Here is a 19,847-nt window from a genome sequence, read left to right on the forward strand (position 1 = left end):
ATATCTACCTCGTGTGAAATATAATATTTTACAACAACGTTGCTTTAACGTCACGCATCGTGTTAAGAGGACAGCATAAATTTGCATGATGCAAAGTGTTCCTCAAGGATTCATACTTGGACCACACTACTAACGTGCATGATAGACAGATATGATGACATGATATTGTGGGAAGCGTGGATATGGCTCGGCGAGAGAAGTGCAATGCGTTGTCAATTCTCAAAGAGGGCACCTTACAAAATATGCCATCTTTCTATAGTCACTTTGCTATAATGACATTAAGAGATTGGACGAACATGTGAATCTCACGGATTAGACACGTGAACGTCATGGATCTATCACGTGATGTGTCGAGCTCTCAGGCAAGTGGTGCAGTCGTCCTTCACGTGATCATCACGTGGCAACAATTTGAATGTCTCTGTGCCAGGGGTGTAAGGAGGGAGATAGCCTCTTTACTCCGTGCAAACTTTAAATCGTCACTTTTCAATGCGTCGCACATTGTGTGAAATCATTTTCCAACCAAATACTGTACAGGTATATGTTGCGTCCCAGAGCAAAGACTAAAACCGTAATAAAAAAAAGATTTGAGAAGAGTTGACCAAAAGCAGCACAAACGCTTAAGATGTAACCTCTTCTGTGTGACAAATAGTCTTTTGGAAAAGCTCGTTGCATTTTTTATCTCCTGCCCGGGATATATCAATATTTTTGCTTCAAATAACGAGTAAAGATGTAACGTCTTCCATACAAAGTCCTAAAATGGTGAGATTTCCTGAGATGAAGAATGATGTGCAGATTGAAATTTGCCCTTTGACCTACAACCCGAGTGCCTCGGCGTGTTTGCGTGCCTTCAGCCTCAGGTCAGCGATGCTGTTGTTCTTGCTATTCTTGGTGACCTCTAGTGACCCCGCAGCCAGGGAACCAGCCATGGACGTGATGGGTAGAGCGTAGGGCGCAGGCGCGTAGAGCATCATGCTTGGATGTGGCGCGTGCGCAGCAGCATCGAACTGGAGGTGTGCCTGGACTCTCTCGAAGGGCATGCGCACTGTGCCCATGTTCATGTAGGGTGCCACCCGGCAGGTGTCCAGGTTGGAGCCCATCATCATACCTGTGTGTGCAGAAACACGCGTGGTCAGATTGCCTCGCAACGCTGAACACAACATGTCTCCGCCTGGGGCACAAAGAGCGAGGGTTAGACACAGTCAACACGAAATTAAGATAGAAAAACAATACAAGTTTTGCTATCGCAAACCTGTAACTAGTATTCAGTTACCAGATCAACTAGTCTAGGACCACTCTCCTACTGTCAAAGAAGGGTGTAAATATCTTTTTTTAAACTGAACCACAAAACTGTAGCAAACTTCTAATGCACGCCAAAGAACAATGGCTCACAACATCTACCCCCATAGCAAACGTGATCGCAATCCACCCAGAGTTCTAAAGATATCGGTCCGGAAACACAAACTCCCAAACATGATTCCTACCAAAAACTGTACCTGCATTTTTTTCATGCAGGTAATGAATTAAACTCATCTGTATTGTTATGATATACATCAAAACGTTTCTTTTCAAGCACATTGACTCTAATACGAGAGGAGCAAAGTAGTTTAATATACACATAATGGGTCATTAATCCAAGTTAAAACCGGGACGGTGGCAGGTATCGACTTCTTTTCACCTTTGACCCACTCCTGACGTCACACTTCCCAAAGATGATATGATAGAGGTCGATGGATAAAGTGAGCCGCAATAATGTTGTTGGATTCAGTTTGGGATTGAGATTGGCTTTGGATGAGTCAAACGAATATATTTTTTAAATAAGAATACAACGTGGAAGCGATAAAACCTTAATCTATAGAGAAGTCGGATACGACTCACATACAGCACCTGAAAGTAGCACACGGGGTACAAGTTACGTCATCAACGTTTCAAATACATGACAATAATTTGTTCGATCCAAGATGATCTTAAGATACTCTGGCAAATGGGAGGTTAGCTTAAGTTTCCCTGTCGACATTAAAAGAGAAATTGTGGCACACCATCGCTCTTTCATGACATCTTGATGACGTAGTTGTATCCCGTGATGCAGCATCCAAATGTAAATAAATCAGGTTGCAAAGAATTAAGTGGACTGAAATCGAAGTTAGAGTATCTTCATACTACTTCATACTACTACATTTTTGTCTTCGTTGTCCAGTCAAGACCGATGTTAAGTTAAAATGATATCGGTTGTTTATGAGTTAGAGAAAATCAAGAGATTCTTCGAAATGGCCAATAGGCGAGTATCCTCTTTTAACATACATAATCAAACTAAAATGAGTTAGAAAATCACTTTTATTTAGAATTTCATTGAAATGTTGTGAGATTGTTCAACCTTAGATACATGGATTTGTTGCATTCCATTCAGACAAATAAAACTATAGATATGTCTATGATTTGTTATCACAGTAATCGACGTGAAACGTATATTATACTTTTATCCACCTTTTAGCGTTTGGGGTACAATACATTTATCCGTGCATATATTTGTGACCTATGTGAGACAAGTACAGTTTTCCATCATCTGATATATGAGACAATTACTGTTTTTCCATTGATAGAGTTCCTCACCTTTTTGTAACTGGTTCTCCTGTTTCCTACACTTTGCTCGCCGGTTTTGGAACCAAACCTGAAACAAACAAAAAATACGTCATTCAGCACCAAGGACAAGTATGTATGCTCATATACGTAAAACGTTATTATATCGAATAATTGTACCTTACAGAAAAGAAAATATAACTGCTGAGAGCCCAAGTCTGGATATTTTTTTACTATATACATGCATCTTACATAGCTAATATATCACATCTGTTATCTTGCAGATTTCAATAACTGTAATACCTGACATTTTGTGAAAAGTACAGCCTCGTCGAAATTGATTTGTTAAATAGTGTGTTATCATAACCGGTGTAAAAAAATACATATCGATAAGCTGATGAGACTCGTTATTAGTGACGATCCCGTAAGTTGTGCAACACAGAAGAAGTTGCACAGTTCAGTATGAAAGTGGCACGAAATAGACTCCAGTAAGCAATGTTGTGTCATACGCGTTCATGAACACAGTAGGATAGCCTGGCTACTGGTATCCCTAGAGGTTTAAGCTAGACGTCCTCGGCGCTGTGAGCTCCTATCCCCGCCTGGCTAACTAAGCCCACCCGGTTATTTTTGCCTGCTTGAAACTGAGTACAGGGCAAACATTTCCTTGGAGGCATGTGATATATCCATAGATTCTAGATTCCTGGTCCAGATTCGTAGGGGCTTTGACATACAGAAATATCCAAACGGCAGATTGATATATTAGTACTTCTTTCATAATAGATTCTCTTCGTACAAGACCTTCGGATGTAAGACACAAGCAGCGTGATAGAAAGTTTGTATCGTTAGTTTTATGTATTCAAGATGTCATGAATATATGACATTGGGGGCATTTCACAAAGATTCCAAGTGACCCTTATAATGAAAATCTCCATTCATGCATCCACACATCCATTCATTCACATTCAATCATTCCTTCATTTATTCAATGATTCGTTTATTCATTCAATTTGTTCTTTCGTTCGTTCCTTCCTTCCTTCATTCCTCCCTTCCTTCCTTTATTCTTTCATTCATTCATCATCCATTCTATCATTTCATTCCTTCACTCCATTCATCCTTCCTTTCTTCCTTCATTCCATTCATCATTCATTCATTCATTCATTCAGCTCGTCCAACCTCTGCTTGGTATATAAGACAGTCCTCTCTCCTAGACACATACACACAGACAGGACGTACAGTACGGGACCAGTGGAGGACAGATTTAATTTGGCGGGAAACGAAATTGCAGCTGATGCCGGCGGGATGACGACACGACCCGCTGATTGGAAACGAATCTGCGCCATGAAATGTGGAAAATTTCATCTGCGCCGGGACCTGGTGATGGTCCTGACAGAAATGATTTCCCGCGCCCGCCGAGTCCCTGACAGAAATGATTCCCGCGCCCACCGAGTCCCTGAAATCCGATTTCCCGCCTCGGGGACGACACAAATTGGACGAGAATAAACGGCGGGAGATGGGCACAGCGCAGGCTAATTGTGTAAGGGCGAGGAAATACAAATCAAGTTTGGAATATTGGACGGCAGATTTGCTCCGCACAGAATCATTTCCCGTAGAATTTCATCGAAAGGTAATCTAATTATGTGCCGCGGCGATTCTGACAAAGGCCCCGGCGTATAGTGAGCCGACGTACGGTATGCTATTACTCGTAAGGCACTTCTAAATATGGTCTGACTGACAAGAAAATAATGTCGTTGAGACGTATTGAAATGACAAGAAGGCTTCGCTGAGGTGGTTTGATTTAGTAGTAAGTGAATGTCTAGACTAAAAGGAGGCGAAATGAACTGATTTGTGGAAAGATTTGAGATGAACTTGAGACTACTCTGACGCCTTGTGATTTCTATGTTTCGTTCTGTTGCGATGAACGCAAATTAGCACATATTCCTATTTTGCTATCTTCCGACTGAGGTGTATTTTCACTTTAAACAGTACACAGAAGACACTACCACTAGAAAATTTGAACAAATAGACAAAATTGGACAAAAGAAAATCCACAAAGAAGGCCAAAAGGATCTTAGGCAAAGTTTTCGGGGTTGGAGTTTCTTTATATTTAATTTTGACCAAACGTTGTGTAGCCTGGTTATCAAATAAAAAACGACTTCTTTGGTCGCAAACTTAACCTCCGACAAAAAAATTGATATACGCACAAGTGTAACAACGCCCTTAGATATATTGACACAAAAGCGCAGACGTTCCCTTCCTTAAATTACATGTAAATCTCAAAATTCTTCTTGCCAAAACTTGGGCCGTTAGAATCATTATTTTGAAAGCAAGGTGACTTCAACGTGCCCTGTCCTCCACCCGAAATGGACCCTAACGGCGCTAAGTATACTACTTTTCATCATCATTACGATCATGATCATTTCCTCCTATGTCCGGATCTCATCAGCCGTCCTAATGTGATCCGAGATGATATCAGTCACCCTGATCAAATTAACGGTCGGAGGGGAGATTCCGCTCACATGGCACTAACGTAAATGTGTCGTCTGCAGTTGGAATAATATGACTTTTGTGAAAGTACTGTAAATGAAGAAATGTTCGCGGTGGATTAATGTTCGCGGTTTTCGCGGTGACCACTTCACCGCGAACTTAAAACCACCGCGAACATTTTTCTATCATGAATTAGATTGCAATCTATGGTGTTACCGCGAAATTAAACCCACCGCGAAAAGCCCTTTTTCCCGTTACCGCGAAATTAAATCCCCGCGAACTTAAATGCATTTACAGTATTTTAAAGGACCAAAAAGACACTTGAAATTTGTCTTCCTCGCCTTTTTGCATATTAATTCATAGTCAGGATAAACCTATTTTCCAACTAGATCGATCTAGAGATATATCTCTAAGTTTTGAACATCAATTTACAGCTAGGATATAAAAACTCTCTCCAACAAGATATTTTCAGTGTCACTGACGAAAGACACCGGATGGTTGTCTGAAACGTCTGACCGTTTCCAAAATCATATCCAATTGAGTAACCGCTTTTGGGCGTATCTTATTACCTGGATGTCTAAACTTCATCGACGTTTAAAGGTCCTCTGTTATAGCATTTTGGTGAATGATTCCCTCAAAACAAATCTCACTTAACGTAGAAGATACACAATACGTTTCTGTTACTGGTACCGGTGGTTATGAAAGTGCCCGTAGACACATACAACGTGAAAGGGGGGTCTTTTAGAATTGTGTTTCTGTAAAAAAAAAATACATTTTTGTCGATGGTGAATATTAGCGTCGTGTTGGCGTGATGGTCAAGGTGTTTGGCCCAGAACCAAGAGGTATTAGATTGGAATTCTTGATGTGCTACCAATATTGAACCCTTGGGAAACACACTTTAAACTAATTTCTTCATTCCGCCCAGGTGTAGAAATGGGTACCTGATTTAGGATAGGGAGGTAAAGGTTAGTGGAAGAGGAGGGTTGGGCTCCGCCTTCCGCGATCTGCCTTTGCCCTGGACACAGGGGATGACACTGGGGAAATGTTTGTTTGTTTGTAACGTTGGGTTGGCCCCAAGGCTCAGTACTGTATCTGTTCTCTTGCCTCTAACAGACCTAGTTCGTACCTGCACTCTTTCCTCTGATAGACCTATTTCATGACTGCACAGGGTATGACCTAGTTCTACCCACACAGGAGGTATGTTGTGTTGGCCCCAAGGCTCAGTACTCATACCGAATCTCTTGCTTATGTGTCTCTGAAACACGGTATGTTTGTAGTAACGTTGTGGAACCCCAAGGCTCAGTACTCGTACCTGTACTCTTGTCTCTGTGTTTCTGACAAAGAGGGTATCTTATTTGTAGTAACATTGTGTTGCCCACAAGGCTCAGTACTCGTGTGCGTACCTACACTCTTGCCTCTGATAAACCCAGTTCATACCTGCACACTTGTCTCTATGTTTCTTACACAGGGGGTATATTGTGTTGTCCCCAAGGCTCAGTATTCGTACCTGTACTCTCACCTCTGATAGCCCTAGTTAATGTTTCTGACACATGCAGGGGTTATCTTTCTAGTAACGTTGTGTTGTCCCCAATGATCAGTACTCGTACCTGTACGCTCTCCTCTGATTGACCCAGTTCATACCTGCACACTTGTCTCTATGTTTCTGACACAGGGGGTATGTTGTGATGTCCCCAAGGCTCAGTACTCGTACCTATGCCCTTGCCTCTGTACATGTGTTTCTGACACAATGGGTATATTGTGTTGTCCCCAAGGCTGAGTATTCGTACCTGTACTCTCGCCTCTGATAGCCCTAGCCGTTGTGACAGCTCCTCCCTCATGAAGGCGTCTGGGTAGTGCGTCTCGTCGAACAGGCGCTCCAGCTCCTGAAGCTGCTCCAAGGTGAAGTTCGTTCTGGAGCGTCGCTGTTTCAGCTTGCCGTCCTTGGAGTTCGGAGATTCAATGTCATCTTTCTTCTCTCCGGGTTTAGACGGGTCTGAAACAAAACAGACGTTTTAATGGAACACTGGTTCCCCTTTATCTGTGGGGTAACCTATATCTGTTGGTGTAGAATCAGGAGACTCACGGTCTTTCGCCTCGCCGGGTTTAGACGGGTCTAAAACAAAACAGAAGTTTTCATGTAACGTTAACATTATGATAGAAAGAAAATGTATCTGCAAGTTTATTCTCGAGGGCTATTTGCAGGTACATGGTAGAAACATAGAAGACATACATATTACAATGGACAGTTGATTAATATTATGGTAACAAAAACATATCTAGACAGGATGGGTTTGACTTCTTTTATCTGGAAGTACAATAAGACGAAACGCCCCATATTTCCTATAATTTGTAGTTTCTGTGATCACGCTGTGCATATGTACATGTATACAACGTTTCAGAGCGGTTAAGGAATGTTTAAAAACGTTACATCTATAGGCTACATTGATCGAAATTTTATAACAAAAATCTCTAAATCGTTTTTCGCAAAAAGCGGAGATTTAAGAAAGTTTCCTCTAGAACCTTGCCATCATCTTCGAACGTTCTAAAACATAGCATAAAAAGACGTCAAAACAAAACAAATCTGACAAACCCTTTTCAAACGAAATGTTTTATTTAGATCAGGGTTAGCGTTAATTTTAATGCAATATACTTGTAATCATACAGAATGAGAAAAAGCTTTGATAGCCTTGTACTTAAAATGTACCAACGATGCTCTGTGAACTATTTATCAAGAATCAAAATTAAGCTAAAAGCTAATTTTTAGAGACAAATTATCTTCATTATATTATTATCACTCCTAATTCGAGAACATAACCTTTTGAGGACCTGTCATTGTTTTATCACCTTCTTCATTTTACACAGAACACTTCTGCATTTTGTCACACACTCAGCACTCAACTCCGTGGTACAAAATTTCGCGGTAACGAATTCCATCGGGGGCAATTTTCTACAAAGGTAGTCGTCAAACCGAGTTGATGGCCCACTCCTATCCCATTGGAGTTTTGTTGGATCGTTTTAAAGTCCATATAGCTCAGTATGGCCAACCCTGCGTAAAAATTATGGCAACCTGTGTTCGATAGAACAGGTATTACCTTCGCCAAGAGGTTATGTCTTTGGTAGCTTTTGTGGGTGGCTGGAGCATACTAGTAATTCGACGCACCATGAATGGATTGTTACCTTCGCCAAGAAGGTTATGTTTTTGGTAGCGTTTGTGTGCATGTTTGTTTGTATATGTATAGACTCCGGATCCCTCAAAAGATATGTTGGCATGTATATAATGTACAATGTATCTAAATTTGTATGATTGTTCGGAACTTCATATCTTTATTTGTATGACTCCCTCAACCATATATCTTTGCCGACTCAAACATATTTTGACCTGTATATAACCTGTATGTACAATTGCATGATACTCGTAAACGTATTATGATCGCCTCCGTAGGTCAAACATATGTTCTCTTGTATACAACCTATTTTACAACTGTATGACTCCCTGAAACGTATCTCTTGATCGCCTTCTTAAAACATATCTTGGCCAGTGTATACCACCCATATACATATCTATCATTTGTGTATCCCTCAAGCTTTCCTCAAACACATATATACTTTACTTATTTACGTTAGTACGACTCTCTCATATATCTCTTACATATAATGACCTATATAACAACCGTATCCATGCCTTACCGCCGTGTCTTAATCCAAACCTGGTACAACAATGCTCAGTCCGTACCAAATATAACACAGCTTACACGATATAGGGAGAAACACCGTTGACCTGAATACAGAACCCTTATCTCCACTTATATGGGTCCCTCCAACATGTCTCGATCGCCTTCCTCAAACTCATATTGGGCTGTTAACACTTGTATGGCTCCCTTGAATATATATTGACCTATATACTGCCCGTATATGTGCAACAAAGCCGTATTTTAACCCTACTATCGGTTAAAAGGCTCAGTACGTGCCAAACATACCTCAGCACGTACAACAGGGAAAACATATCTTGATCGCCTTCCTCAAACATATTTTCACCTGTATACAATATTTAGAATGTCCCATTCAAACGTATCTTAACCCATATGCAGCCCATATCCACGCCTTATCGCCGTATTTTAAGCCCAAACTCGATATTTAAAACAATGCTCTATCCATAACAAACATATCTTGGCTTATATACCGCCCGTATCCATGTCTTACATACAGCCGTGTTTCATTCCCAAAACCTGTAAAACAAGGCTCAATCCGTACCAGAAATAGCTCAGCCTATGACAACAGGGGAAAACAGTGTTAACAAATTATAGCGCCTGTATATATCCCCATTTATATGAGTCCATGGAACATATCTTGCCTTCCTCAAACATATATTGACCTGTATACAATCGGTACAATTGCATGGCTCCCTCGAATATATCTTGACCCATATATGGCCGTATCAATCCCCAAACGTGTATACAATATGTATCTACATTTGTATGTCTCCCTCAGACATATCTTGACCCGTATACCGCCCGTACCCATGCCTTTCCATGTATCCATGCCGTATCCATGTATTTTAAACCCCAAACCCGGTAAAAAAATGCTCTATCCGTACCGAATATAGCTCAGCTTATACAACGGGGAGAACAGTATAGAACCTGTATCTATCAATTTAGGTCCCTAAAACATATCTTGCCCTGTATGCAATCAGTACATGCATTTGTCTCTCTCTCCCTCATATATCTTGACCTATATACGGCCCGTATCCATGCCTTACAGCCGTATTTTATTCCCCGAACCCGTAAAACAAAGCCCAATCCGTACCAGAAATAGCTCAGCCTATACAACAGGGGAAAACAGTGTTGACAAATGACAGTACGACCTCACGGTGACATCTAACGAGACATGTCCCTATATCCCCCCAGGGCATCACGCCCCCTGGCGGCCTTCTATCGTCCCTGCTCTTTAATCTTCTCATCGCCGAGGTAGAAATTATCTCCTTGCCCCGCTCCTGACCCCACGAATGGCTGGCGCATCCAGCTTTGTTGTGTAAGACTCACTCGGCTCTTTAGAGTTCTACATGATCCGAATAGAGATAAGGTAATAACACCCGCAGGGAAGACAACAAATTGTACAAGTGTTATCCTATTATTGTGATACAAATATTTACTCGCAAAAACATAACGAAGGCATCCAGCTTCGTTCTGTAAGACTCACTCAGCTCTTTAGAGTTCTACAAGATCCGAATAAAGATAAGGTGTAACACCCGCAGGGAAGACAACATACAAATCGTACAAGTGTTATCCTATTATTGTGATACAAACATTTACTTGCAAAAACATAACCGAAGGCTATATGTTGATTGCATGTACAAGTCTGAAAGTAAAAGCTAAATGTTGATGTACAATCTACCATAAGTAAAGTATTGATGTTTAATCAACTGTAAAGAATTGCGTTTACTAATTTGGGGTTGGACTTCATCTTTTGAAGGCAATGGATTGTGACAAGTTCTGTATAATAAGTGTATTTTGTGATTCTAGTAGCAACCTAGTATTTTGAAGATCTGCTAGACGGTAAAAGCTCGATGAAATTGTGGCAACTGTTTGAAATGATACGGTAACTAATTAGTGTCAAAATGTAGTGAATATTTTGTTCGTTTGCTTTTTAGGAATATGCTGACATCATTATACGGCAGTAATATAAATAGATAAAGAGACATTCCTATATATGTAGTACTTTTTCATTTTATACAATCACGTAAAAGAAAACAATGATCATGAATATACTGGCTATATTCATGTACAGATTCATGATTGAACATCATATACTTGATTCAATAGTAACATATTATAGACTTAGTGTACTGGTATGTACGTACACAATGTACACGTATATATGGTATATCGTATTCTACTCACCCGTAAGTACTGTATACGGAAATACACACCCGTATCGTTATATATCTTTTTCATTGTATATCTGATATCATATTCTCCAAATATGCAGTCTGCAACATTTCAGACCTTGGAGGGTTTGGCATAAACCGGGGACGTCTACAGACATATTGATTGTATAAAGTCGATTCTACGGTTTGGAGTAGCATCTTTCGCAGACGGTTGCCAATCTTTAAAGCTCTTGCGAGCATCTTTACTATCTAAAGATCGTATCCCAGCCACCTAAACTACCTGTAATGTTTTTGTAACAGGCAGTCAGGCAGTGCAGCTAACACAAACCTGATAGGCCAAATGCCTTCAAACGGAAAATGCAACCTAGCCACAAAATCTAATTTCATTATGCCTGTAACGTGCTAAAATACTGTGACACTACGAAACAGAAATAAGATGCAACATTAAGATTTGAAACGTGTGCAACAATAACAAATGGCTGCATACAATCAAGGCGTTAACACCAAATATCAATATTTGTGAACGCTGAAATTGTCATGAAAAAATTAATACTTATAGCGCTTTGAATGAAATTCGTAAAGATCTTACAAATGAGTACAATTTTGCACGTTCAATTCATAGATTAATGTTTTTTTTTTACAGATTGACTAGATTTTCGCTTGATTAGTCGAGTGTGTGCGTCTGTATTTGTTATAACAAGTTGGTGGTTTCACTTTCTCTTTGTCTTTACTTCATTTTTGTTCCATCGGGACACAGCCCTAAGACCATGCAAGATAAGTGCTATCACCGGTACCATTACCTTAGTTTCGCATAAATGTACTCTTAGAATGCCATGCAACTATGCGTATGTGAAAATGGGATCAAGATGGAAATAGTATATATCTACAGAATGACTCCGTTTATGTATTTTCTAAATGTAGCATGTTCACTGTGGGCTGTAAGAGTTTCTTAGTCTTATATAAAGTTATCTTTGATAGAACCGGATGTATATGAGCCATTTGCTATATCAATAATCTACCATAGGAACACACATGTAGAGCTATATACATGTACACATAAATACAGAACAGACGTCGTATACAGATCAAACGGAGTCAGATACGATGGACCATGTAGTGCAGCATGTTCACCTACGATATATCGAAATACAATTTGCTCGAACAGGTTGGTAAAACTATTCGGGACGAAACCATACGAAGAAATAAACGTAAGACCTAAACACTTTGTAACCCCATGATTTTGCCTACGCGATTACACGAAAGAGTAAAGGTAAAATATCATCACTTGTTTTGTTGCAAGGGAACGATTGCAGAAACAGAACAACGGAAACTATGCTACCACTAAATCTACCGTTTACAAGTAGCCGTTGAACTTGTAACTCTATGCTACTACTAAATCTTTATCTTCGTTTATGTCTCTTTCTTCCAAAAACGAGTGTGTACCCAATCACAGTGTTGATTGAACAACATTGTCTGAGGCTGTCTTTATATACAATGTATGTATAATGTCAATATTACGATACTAAAAAAGCTACATGTTATAACTATCCGGATAAATCTGAAATTTGTATTTGTAGTTCTGTTTCCGCAACGCTAAATCATGTATCTATGAGAAATATAATAACTGAAAGTTTTACGGTTGGAAAACTATTTATCTGCTACGTACAAAAATATCAATCCACAATCTCAGTCGGTACCCGCACGAGAAAACTGTACTGCCAAAGCTTGACACGTTCCTCGGCAAAATACAAGCCCAGTTCCGCTATTTTCCATCCCTAACGCGGTTCATTCCCGACTCAATATACCACCGGATCATTTGCAAGCCCTCTGGGGACTCGGTCGTTCCCCCAATCCATGTAATCTGCAAAACGGTCATGATTATATCATTCCGAGAGGATAATAAACAAATCGGGCGTAATCTCTCCACCCTGCGGCGGCGGTGCGGTGTAGGGCCGCCCGCTTGGCGAGGCGAACCGCTACCATGTAGTCAACTGTAATAACCGCCAGTTTTATACCTCAAATACGGTAGAAAACTAAGTGTTCTTCGTCGTAGATTATACTATATATGTTAGCCATAGAAATATCCTATTTAGTTAATATAAGAAGTAGATTCCCTCACTTTAGACATACGAGTAGCGCTGAAAAATTGCGATTGTATTCTTCTATACTACCGACAAATTGATACCTCAAATACGGTAGAAAATGAAGTGCACTTCATAGTAGATTATACTATGTATGTTAACGATAGAAATATCCTATTTAGTCAATATAGAAAGTAGATTCCCTCACTTAAGATATGAGTAGCACTGATCATTAAAAACATACCATATCCTTCATGCGTTTTGACAAACCGACTATAGCTAAACCTATGCATTCCTACATTTTCACTATTACAAAGTATGCTAGACTAACATACTTTTGCCAACCTGTGTATTTTATGTTGTTTTTTGTTGTGGCTTGTACATAGCTCGGTTGGGCACAAATGTACAGTAAAGATCTTCATTCTATCACTATTAAAAGCCGTATTTCCGCTAACATGTTAGCCCATTTCCACCCATTTCCGTTATATCACAGATAAGCAAACATTTTGAAAAGATGAACGCCAGAGGAGAAAAAGAGCAATCACTACCGTGAGTGCACTCACTGAATGGCCGGAACTAATCAGTTATTGCACCGCCGAATCAGTAGTAGCGCTTCGGTAACAGACACCCCGTGAATAGGGCTGGGTACCGGTACAGAACCTTTTTTCATTGGACCAGTCTAGAAAAAAAACGGACCTGAAAAAATTGGGTTGACCAGATTTTGGGACCTATTGGAAAATGAACAGATTATATGATCAGGCATTCGCACGTTTCGGGGCTTACCGGTCGAGGAAAATAACTAGAGCAAAGTAGAGTACAGTCTATAGTCATTTCTACCAAGTTTTACTGTCAATAATACAGAAGCAGTTAGCCTTGTAGGATTTTACAACGCCAATGGGAGTCGAATACTACACAAAACAGATGTCTTTGTTGCGAAATGGACCGTTGTTTTGAGTATCGTCCATTCACAAGTTCTCACATACTGAATCCGGTTCAGTTTCAGGTCCAAAGCTGGACGTGATCCTCTGAACCAGACCTGAACCTGCATTTTCTGTACCGGTACCCACCCCTACCCGTTAACATTACGAGTAGTTTATAGATAAATAATCTCAATAAAACTCCTATACAAAATATCTTTTGTCATCAAACATTTATTCATAACCTACATTTAGATTCATAATCAATAAGAATAAGTGAGAATAATAAAAAAAGATGTTGATATGGTATAACGAAATCGGTCCTAAACCAAGCGTGCATAGAATTTTTCCCTTGCGTTTACATTTTCAAGCGGTGCCGCTAAGGTTATGAAAATGCGAGTATCAATATCATAATACTTTAAATCCCCATGGATAATCCGGATTAAGTTTTTATCTGGTGTTTAGCAGAATAGATCAAAGAAGATACATTGTTCAGACGATATGTTCACGTTTTAAGATGGTGCCTCGGGCAATTTTTTTTCTGACCATTGAGTTTGAAAACATACATTCAAACAGGTTTAGACCTTTTGGTGTTGTGGTGTTGGTCGCTAGGAGACCCGGTTCGAATCTAGGGTAGAGCATCTCGATTTAAGCTGCATTTTTCTTTCGGAGGAATGTAAAATTGGGGTCCAGTATTCGTTACAACAGCCTCATTACTCAAATGGGTACCTACTGGTTGTAACACAACAACAACAACAACAAAAACAACAACAGATATATGTAGGTAAATAGAAAAAGAGAACCTACACTACAAACCACGCTATAGCGAAATTTAAACGGTAAAAGAAATCGTGCAATGTTTTGGATGGACGTTTTTGGCGTACAGAATACATAGCAAAAAAATGTATTTCAATGTCAACCTAAGATATATATACCGAGTTTACAATGCTGTAGCATCTTTTACACATCAATTCAAATCGATGAATTTAGTATGAATCATTGAATACGTGAAATGCTCACGATCGCCTACGGAACTAAAGAACATAGTGACGAAATGGAATATCATCAGTTTCAAATGTATCATTTTATTGTTTTGTATTATAAAAAGACTGATAATCGTTACGTATAATGGCCAGATGTTGATATTTGCCAGGCAAAGATTTTATACTTCCCCAAATGTGATAGTAATTTTATTTCTGCCATAATTCAATTTAGTTTGCCGCTGTCTATACATTTAGCTGTCAATCTTGTTTCAAAAATGATCTCATAGCAGAATTTGATGATATTTATTTTATAGATATTGATGATTTTGGTCTGCATATGCTTTGGAAATTATATTTTCGGTTTTACTGTCGCTATGACAACGGATGCATCAACGCTTGCGTTCGAAAACATCTTTTGAAGATTCTCTTATCTCTTTGTAAAAACATCTGTAGGTTTATAAGAGTTGGTCGCGTGACATTTGGTAGCCGCTTTTGTTGTACTATTGTAGCGGTTCTCTGTTACCATTGTGTACTTCTCTTGTCGGCCCTTTTGTCAGCGGTATTGTGAGGCGGCAAGCGGAGAGAATGCGGGCGCCGGGCTCCGAAAAAGCCGCACGGTACAGACCGTAGCGAGTAGACACGGCAAGGTTGTCGGGCCCAATAACCCACCCTCCCGTCACTGTCATGATCTTATCTACCGTAAACAATAGGATGGTATATTTACAATGGGCTTATATAAACATACTTGTACCGGAAAAGAGATTGTGTGGTCGATATGGTTTTAACAATAGATAGGAAAAACGCAGAAGCTTTTGAAAGCTATGGGTACCGTTAGAAAATGTAGTACAATTCACATGGTAGTAGAATTCTTTCAGTCTTCACTTATATGAAATAAAAATATCGTTTTTCGCGGCTTAAAAGATCGAGTTTTGAAAAAATCATAATTTATCTAAAGCTAAACACAAATGTGAATATTTTTCATGGATTTCTATCTCTTTGCTGGAATGCGTCAGTGTTGATTTTAATTTTATACATAGCTACGCAATACTAAAAGGCAGCCCCTTTGTCTATGAAATCTACATTATGTAAGTACAAAGAACATCTGAAATTGCATGATATCATCAACCTATCTCCTTTAATATCCACGCCCTAATATTAACTGATTTTTAGTACAAGCAATTCCGAAGCAATTATGTAAAATGTAATTTGTTGACTCACTAGGGAAAATTTAATAATGTACGAGAGTAAAGAAAATTGTATATACACCAGTTCTTTTCATTAAGAAAATATCAAAGTTGTTGCGTGTATTTTGTTTTTCTCAACGAAATTTGCGACAGTATACGTATGTAAAATGGCATATTTTTGTTTGTCCTCTTGTGTCGCATATCAACAGGACTAGATATGGGTACATGTAGCTGTGATAAACGTATAAAGATACGGCAGTTGATCATAAGAATGTGGGGTATAAAAGACTTGAAATGGTCATATTTTTCGATGGTGAAATATGAATAATTTAGCAAAGAGTGTTATACGGAAATCTATAACATGTGCTCGCGTGTATGTGAATCATGTAGTACATGCACACATGTAACTGTATACTCTACACGTAGTCTACTTGTCTTAAATTTGATTGTTATATACTTCAATACGAATGGCCTCCGCGTGTATACAAAATAGTATACTTGGACATGTATGTAACAAATGGAAGATATAGTATGTAACCATAGAAATTGAGGGTTTCGGGTGTAGGGTAGTAGCAACGTTTGTAAGAATACGGCATATTTTTGTTTGAACCTTTTCCATGAATATGGGGCATATATTTCACATAGCAAAATCTGTATATTGAAAATCTTTCGGGTTTTTTTTTCAAGAATAACTCGGTTACAATAGTTTCACAATTTACATTTCATTTTGTTTCAATGAGTTGTCATGTATTTCAACGACTGGGGTATGCGTTTACAGACAAATGATAGGTAAAACGCATAGTTGCAAAATTTGTAGAAAAATATACTGAAGATTTATTCGCGTCTGAAGAAATGGCTACATGACAAATATCATATTTCTTTATTGTCATTGCTTGGTTATGAAAGGTATTGATATATTCGGTCTTCTAATAAATCTCATAATTTGACATTTGTCCTCCCAAAAAGGACCATGCTCCCCTGCGACGGTTGAAATTTTTCAAATTGCTTTCTAAACCAACCACGTGCCCCGACACATCAGCGCTGACGACACGTCAACCAATGTGACATTGACAATGTTACATCCCAATTTTACATTTCGTCGCCAATGTCACACCTCAATGCCAGATGTCAACCCGCTTTTCTACCTGATGTTGCCCCTGGCAAAATATTTACCGCAACCACCGAGAGAGACACACTCTAAAAAAATATGTTGACATGTTTTCTAATAGCATTGATTGACAAAATATATGTGAGCTACAACGCTTCAATGTCGATGTAACAATAGTTGTCTTTCGCGATGTAACCGAAAAATTCACAAATGTATCAGTATTATTTTACAGCAGCGAATGTTATGAAATATTTTGTCGCACCTATAAAGGAATTCGAACACCACACCTACAGCATTTTTTAAAAATTCTTTGGCACTAAGATAAAATTACACATTTTGATGATATTTGGGAAAAAGCATTGAGATTAACTGAAATAAAGTCCATAGTTTGACGTATTAGATTTCTTAATGGAAGAAAGTAGGAGCTATAGAAATGGGTCGTTGGAATTTGAAAGTAAGGTTATTCCTCTGACAAGTTTTCTTGCATGTTGTTTTCATACCCTAACGCGTGAAATGAAAAATTGCCAAACGCATGTTCCGCAAAAGAAACAACACTCTTGCATACCTTAATATAAACAGATTTCTTTGTTCTTTGGCACTTCCTGCACTTGTAATATACATTGTATTGATGGAGCTATGTTTCTATAATACAATATTGATATTTCTCGCGAAGGAATTCACAGAAAGGCAAAGTATGTGATATACAAGGCGACTTCGTTGCAGATAGGTTCTCTTCTAGATATTGCAGTTTTTGAAAGTACGACAAAGTCGAGATTTGAATTGGAACTGAGATCTGGCCTGCTACTTACATTCGTGAAAGCAAATATTTGCATTAAAATCAAATCTAATATTTTTAATGAGCAACGTTCCTAAATATTGATTCATGCGGAAAAATGGACAATTCTTTTGAAAAAAATAACACAGACATAGTTTTTTAGGTTGTTGTTAGAGGAAATCTTATATTTCGCGAACATGATTTGATAGCGTGCTACAGTTTGCTATGCTGGTGTAGCGCATGGTATTGCCATGTGGATCGTAGGGCTATGCTTAACGCAATCCGTGTAGCAAGTGCCCTGTCGTGTGGTACGAGTTTAGCGAATGATTCCATATCTAGATCTTGTATGTGTTCCTCAGTTTCTAAAACCACTAGGAATTGTTACGATATTCCTAAGAACTCATTTTCAACATTAAACATTTCTAATTTTCAGTATGGAATTTTAGACGCTTTGCTAGAGTCGTATTACATATTTTTGACAAGTTTGGCGATTGTGATTTTGCGACGGCGAAGACCGTACACACACGTACGCAACTTGTTGTATCAGTGGTGCGGGACTTGTGCAAGATTTACCGACTCGTCTAGCTAGTAGGTCCGGGGACGATTGGGCTTTGATAAACTAATCATATTGTCCTGTTATGTGTGTGACATTGAAGCGGTTGGTTTCACGTCAACATTTTCGGTACGTACTTGAACAAAACGTTTTCGTGTTTACTTTGAAGTGATAGCAGGACACTCACCTTTGTTTTCCGGACCGGGACTGTTCTCTCCTCCCCCCAGACCCACGGGGAGGCCAGGGGACCCCACGGGGCAGAGATCGTCCCCGTCTACATCGGACTCAGCCCCGGAGTCCCCGTGCCTTTGGTCCATGTCTCCCTTCAAGTCCCCGAGTACCTCCTTGTACGTCCGCTCTTCGCGTATCTCCTCCGCCTTGTCTTTCCCGTCGAACGATTTGGACACAAACGCCGTCAACTCTTCCATAGTTCCTCGGGAGTGGGTCGCAGGTAGCCCCGATGAAAATTTCCGGTCGCCCCGGTCTGTAGTCAGGTTAGAAAACTTGGGCTAGTGGGCGAATCCTTCTGTCACTTGTTTCGTTATAACTCCTGGAAGTCTGACTTTGCGTGGCGGTGTTGAAAGTTTTGGTTTCAGTACTAAAGAGCAGGACTTCACCGTTGATCCGGTGATCGACTCTACCGGGTTGTGTACTACCGGTTGCTCGGGGGAGGTGGCGTGTAGCTCCGAAGGGAAAGCGTTGGCCTGTACGGTCTAGCTCCGCCCTATTCCAGACGATCCCGCCCTTTCTACAGCCCTGCTCTGAATGATTACAGCTCTGCTCCCGGCGTAATGAAATTACTCCATAATGGCGCTGATGTCACGACTGGCCCCGCACCTCTCAGCGCAGCCCGACCCCATTGGCTATTAATGCCCGATTGACAAGACCCGCTAATTAATAAATCAGCCCGAGTTACCCGCATGCCCATTACTTATCGCGCCATCAGATGGAGGCGAGTTTCCCGGCGGCGTGAGGCTCCAGGGGCGCCGAGAGGGTCGGCTGTTGGCCCCGCCTGTCATGGACCACGTGACGGGTCGTCCCTGGTGTCCGGGACAGGTCGGTACGGTGCCGGTACGGTGCCATGCGCAGTGTGGTCGGTAGAGTAAGAAAAAACGCAGTTAGTGTAGGCGTGTTGGAGCAATACATGTGTACGGAGGCATTGAACTTCCCAAGATACAAAAGATTTTATTTCTTGATCCTAATATGCAATATCTATCTTCGCCGAGAAGGTTATGTTTTGGTAGCGTTTGTAGGTATGTAACTGTACGTGTGTGTTCGTGTGTGCAATGTGTGCATGCTTGTGT

General features: G+C 40.0%; 1 protein-coding gene across 2 annotated transcripts; it reads right to left on the reverse strand.

Annotated features, from left to right (window-relative positions):
* Nucleotides 1-611: 611 nt before the first annotated feature.
* On the reverse strand, nucleotides 612-19,368 carry LOC118427783 (short stature homeobox protein-like). Of its 2 annotated transcripts, none has more exons than XM_035837712.1 (4): nucleotides 18,731-19,368; nucleotides 6,846-7,051; nucleotides 2,608-2,665; nucleotides 612-1,168 (listed from the first exon to the last, which is right to left on the reverse strand). In XM_035837712.1, exons 1-4 carry the CDS (start codon nucleotides 18,969-18,971, stop codon nucleotides 813-815), a joined length of 861 nt encoding a protein of 286 aa, XP_035693605.1. In that variant the 5' UTR covers nucleotides 18,972-19,368; the 3' UTR covers nucleotides 612-812. The 2 variants fall into 2 exon arrangements, with proteins under 2 accessions (XP_035693605.1, XP_035693607.1); XM_035837714.1 differs by having other exon boundaries at nucleotides 615-1,105.
* Nucleotides 19,369-19,847: the final 479 nt, after the last annotated feature.

The sequence above is a fragment of the Branchiostoma floridae genome, chromosome 12 (assembly GCF_000003815.2).
Source record: "Branchiostoma floridae strain S238N-H82 chromosome 12, Bfl_VNyyK, whole genome shotgun sequence".
Classification (NCBI taxonomy): Eukaryota; Metazoa; Chordata; class Leptocardii; order Amphioxiformes; family Branchiostomatidae; genus Branchiostoma; species Branchiostoma floridae.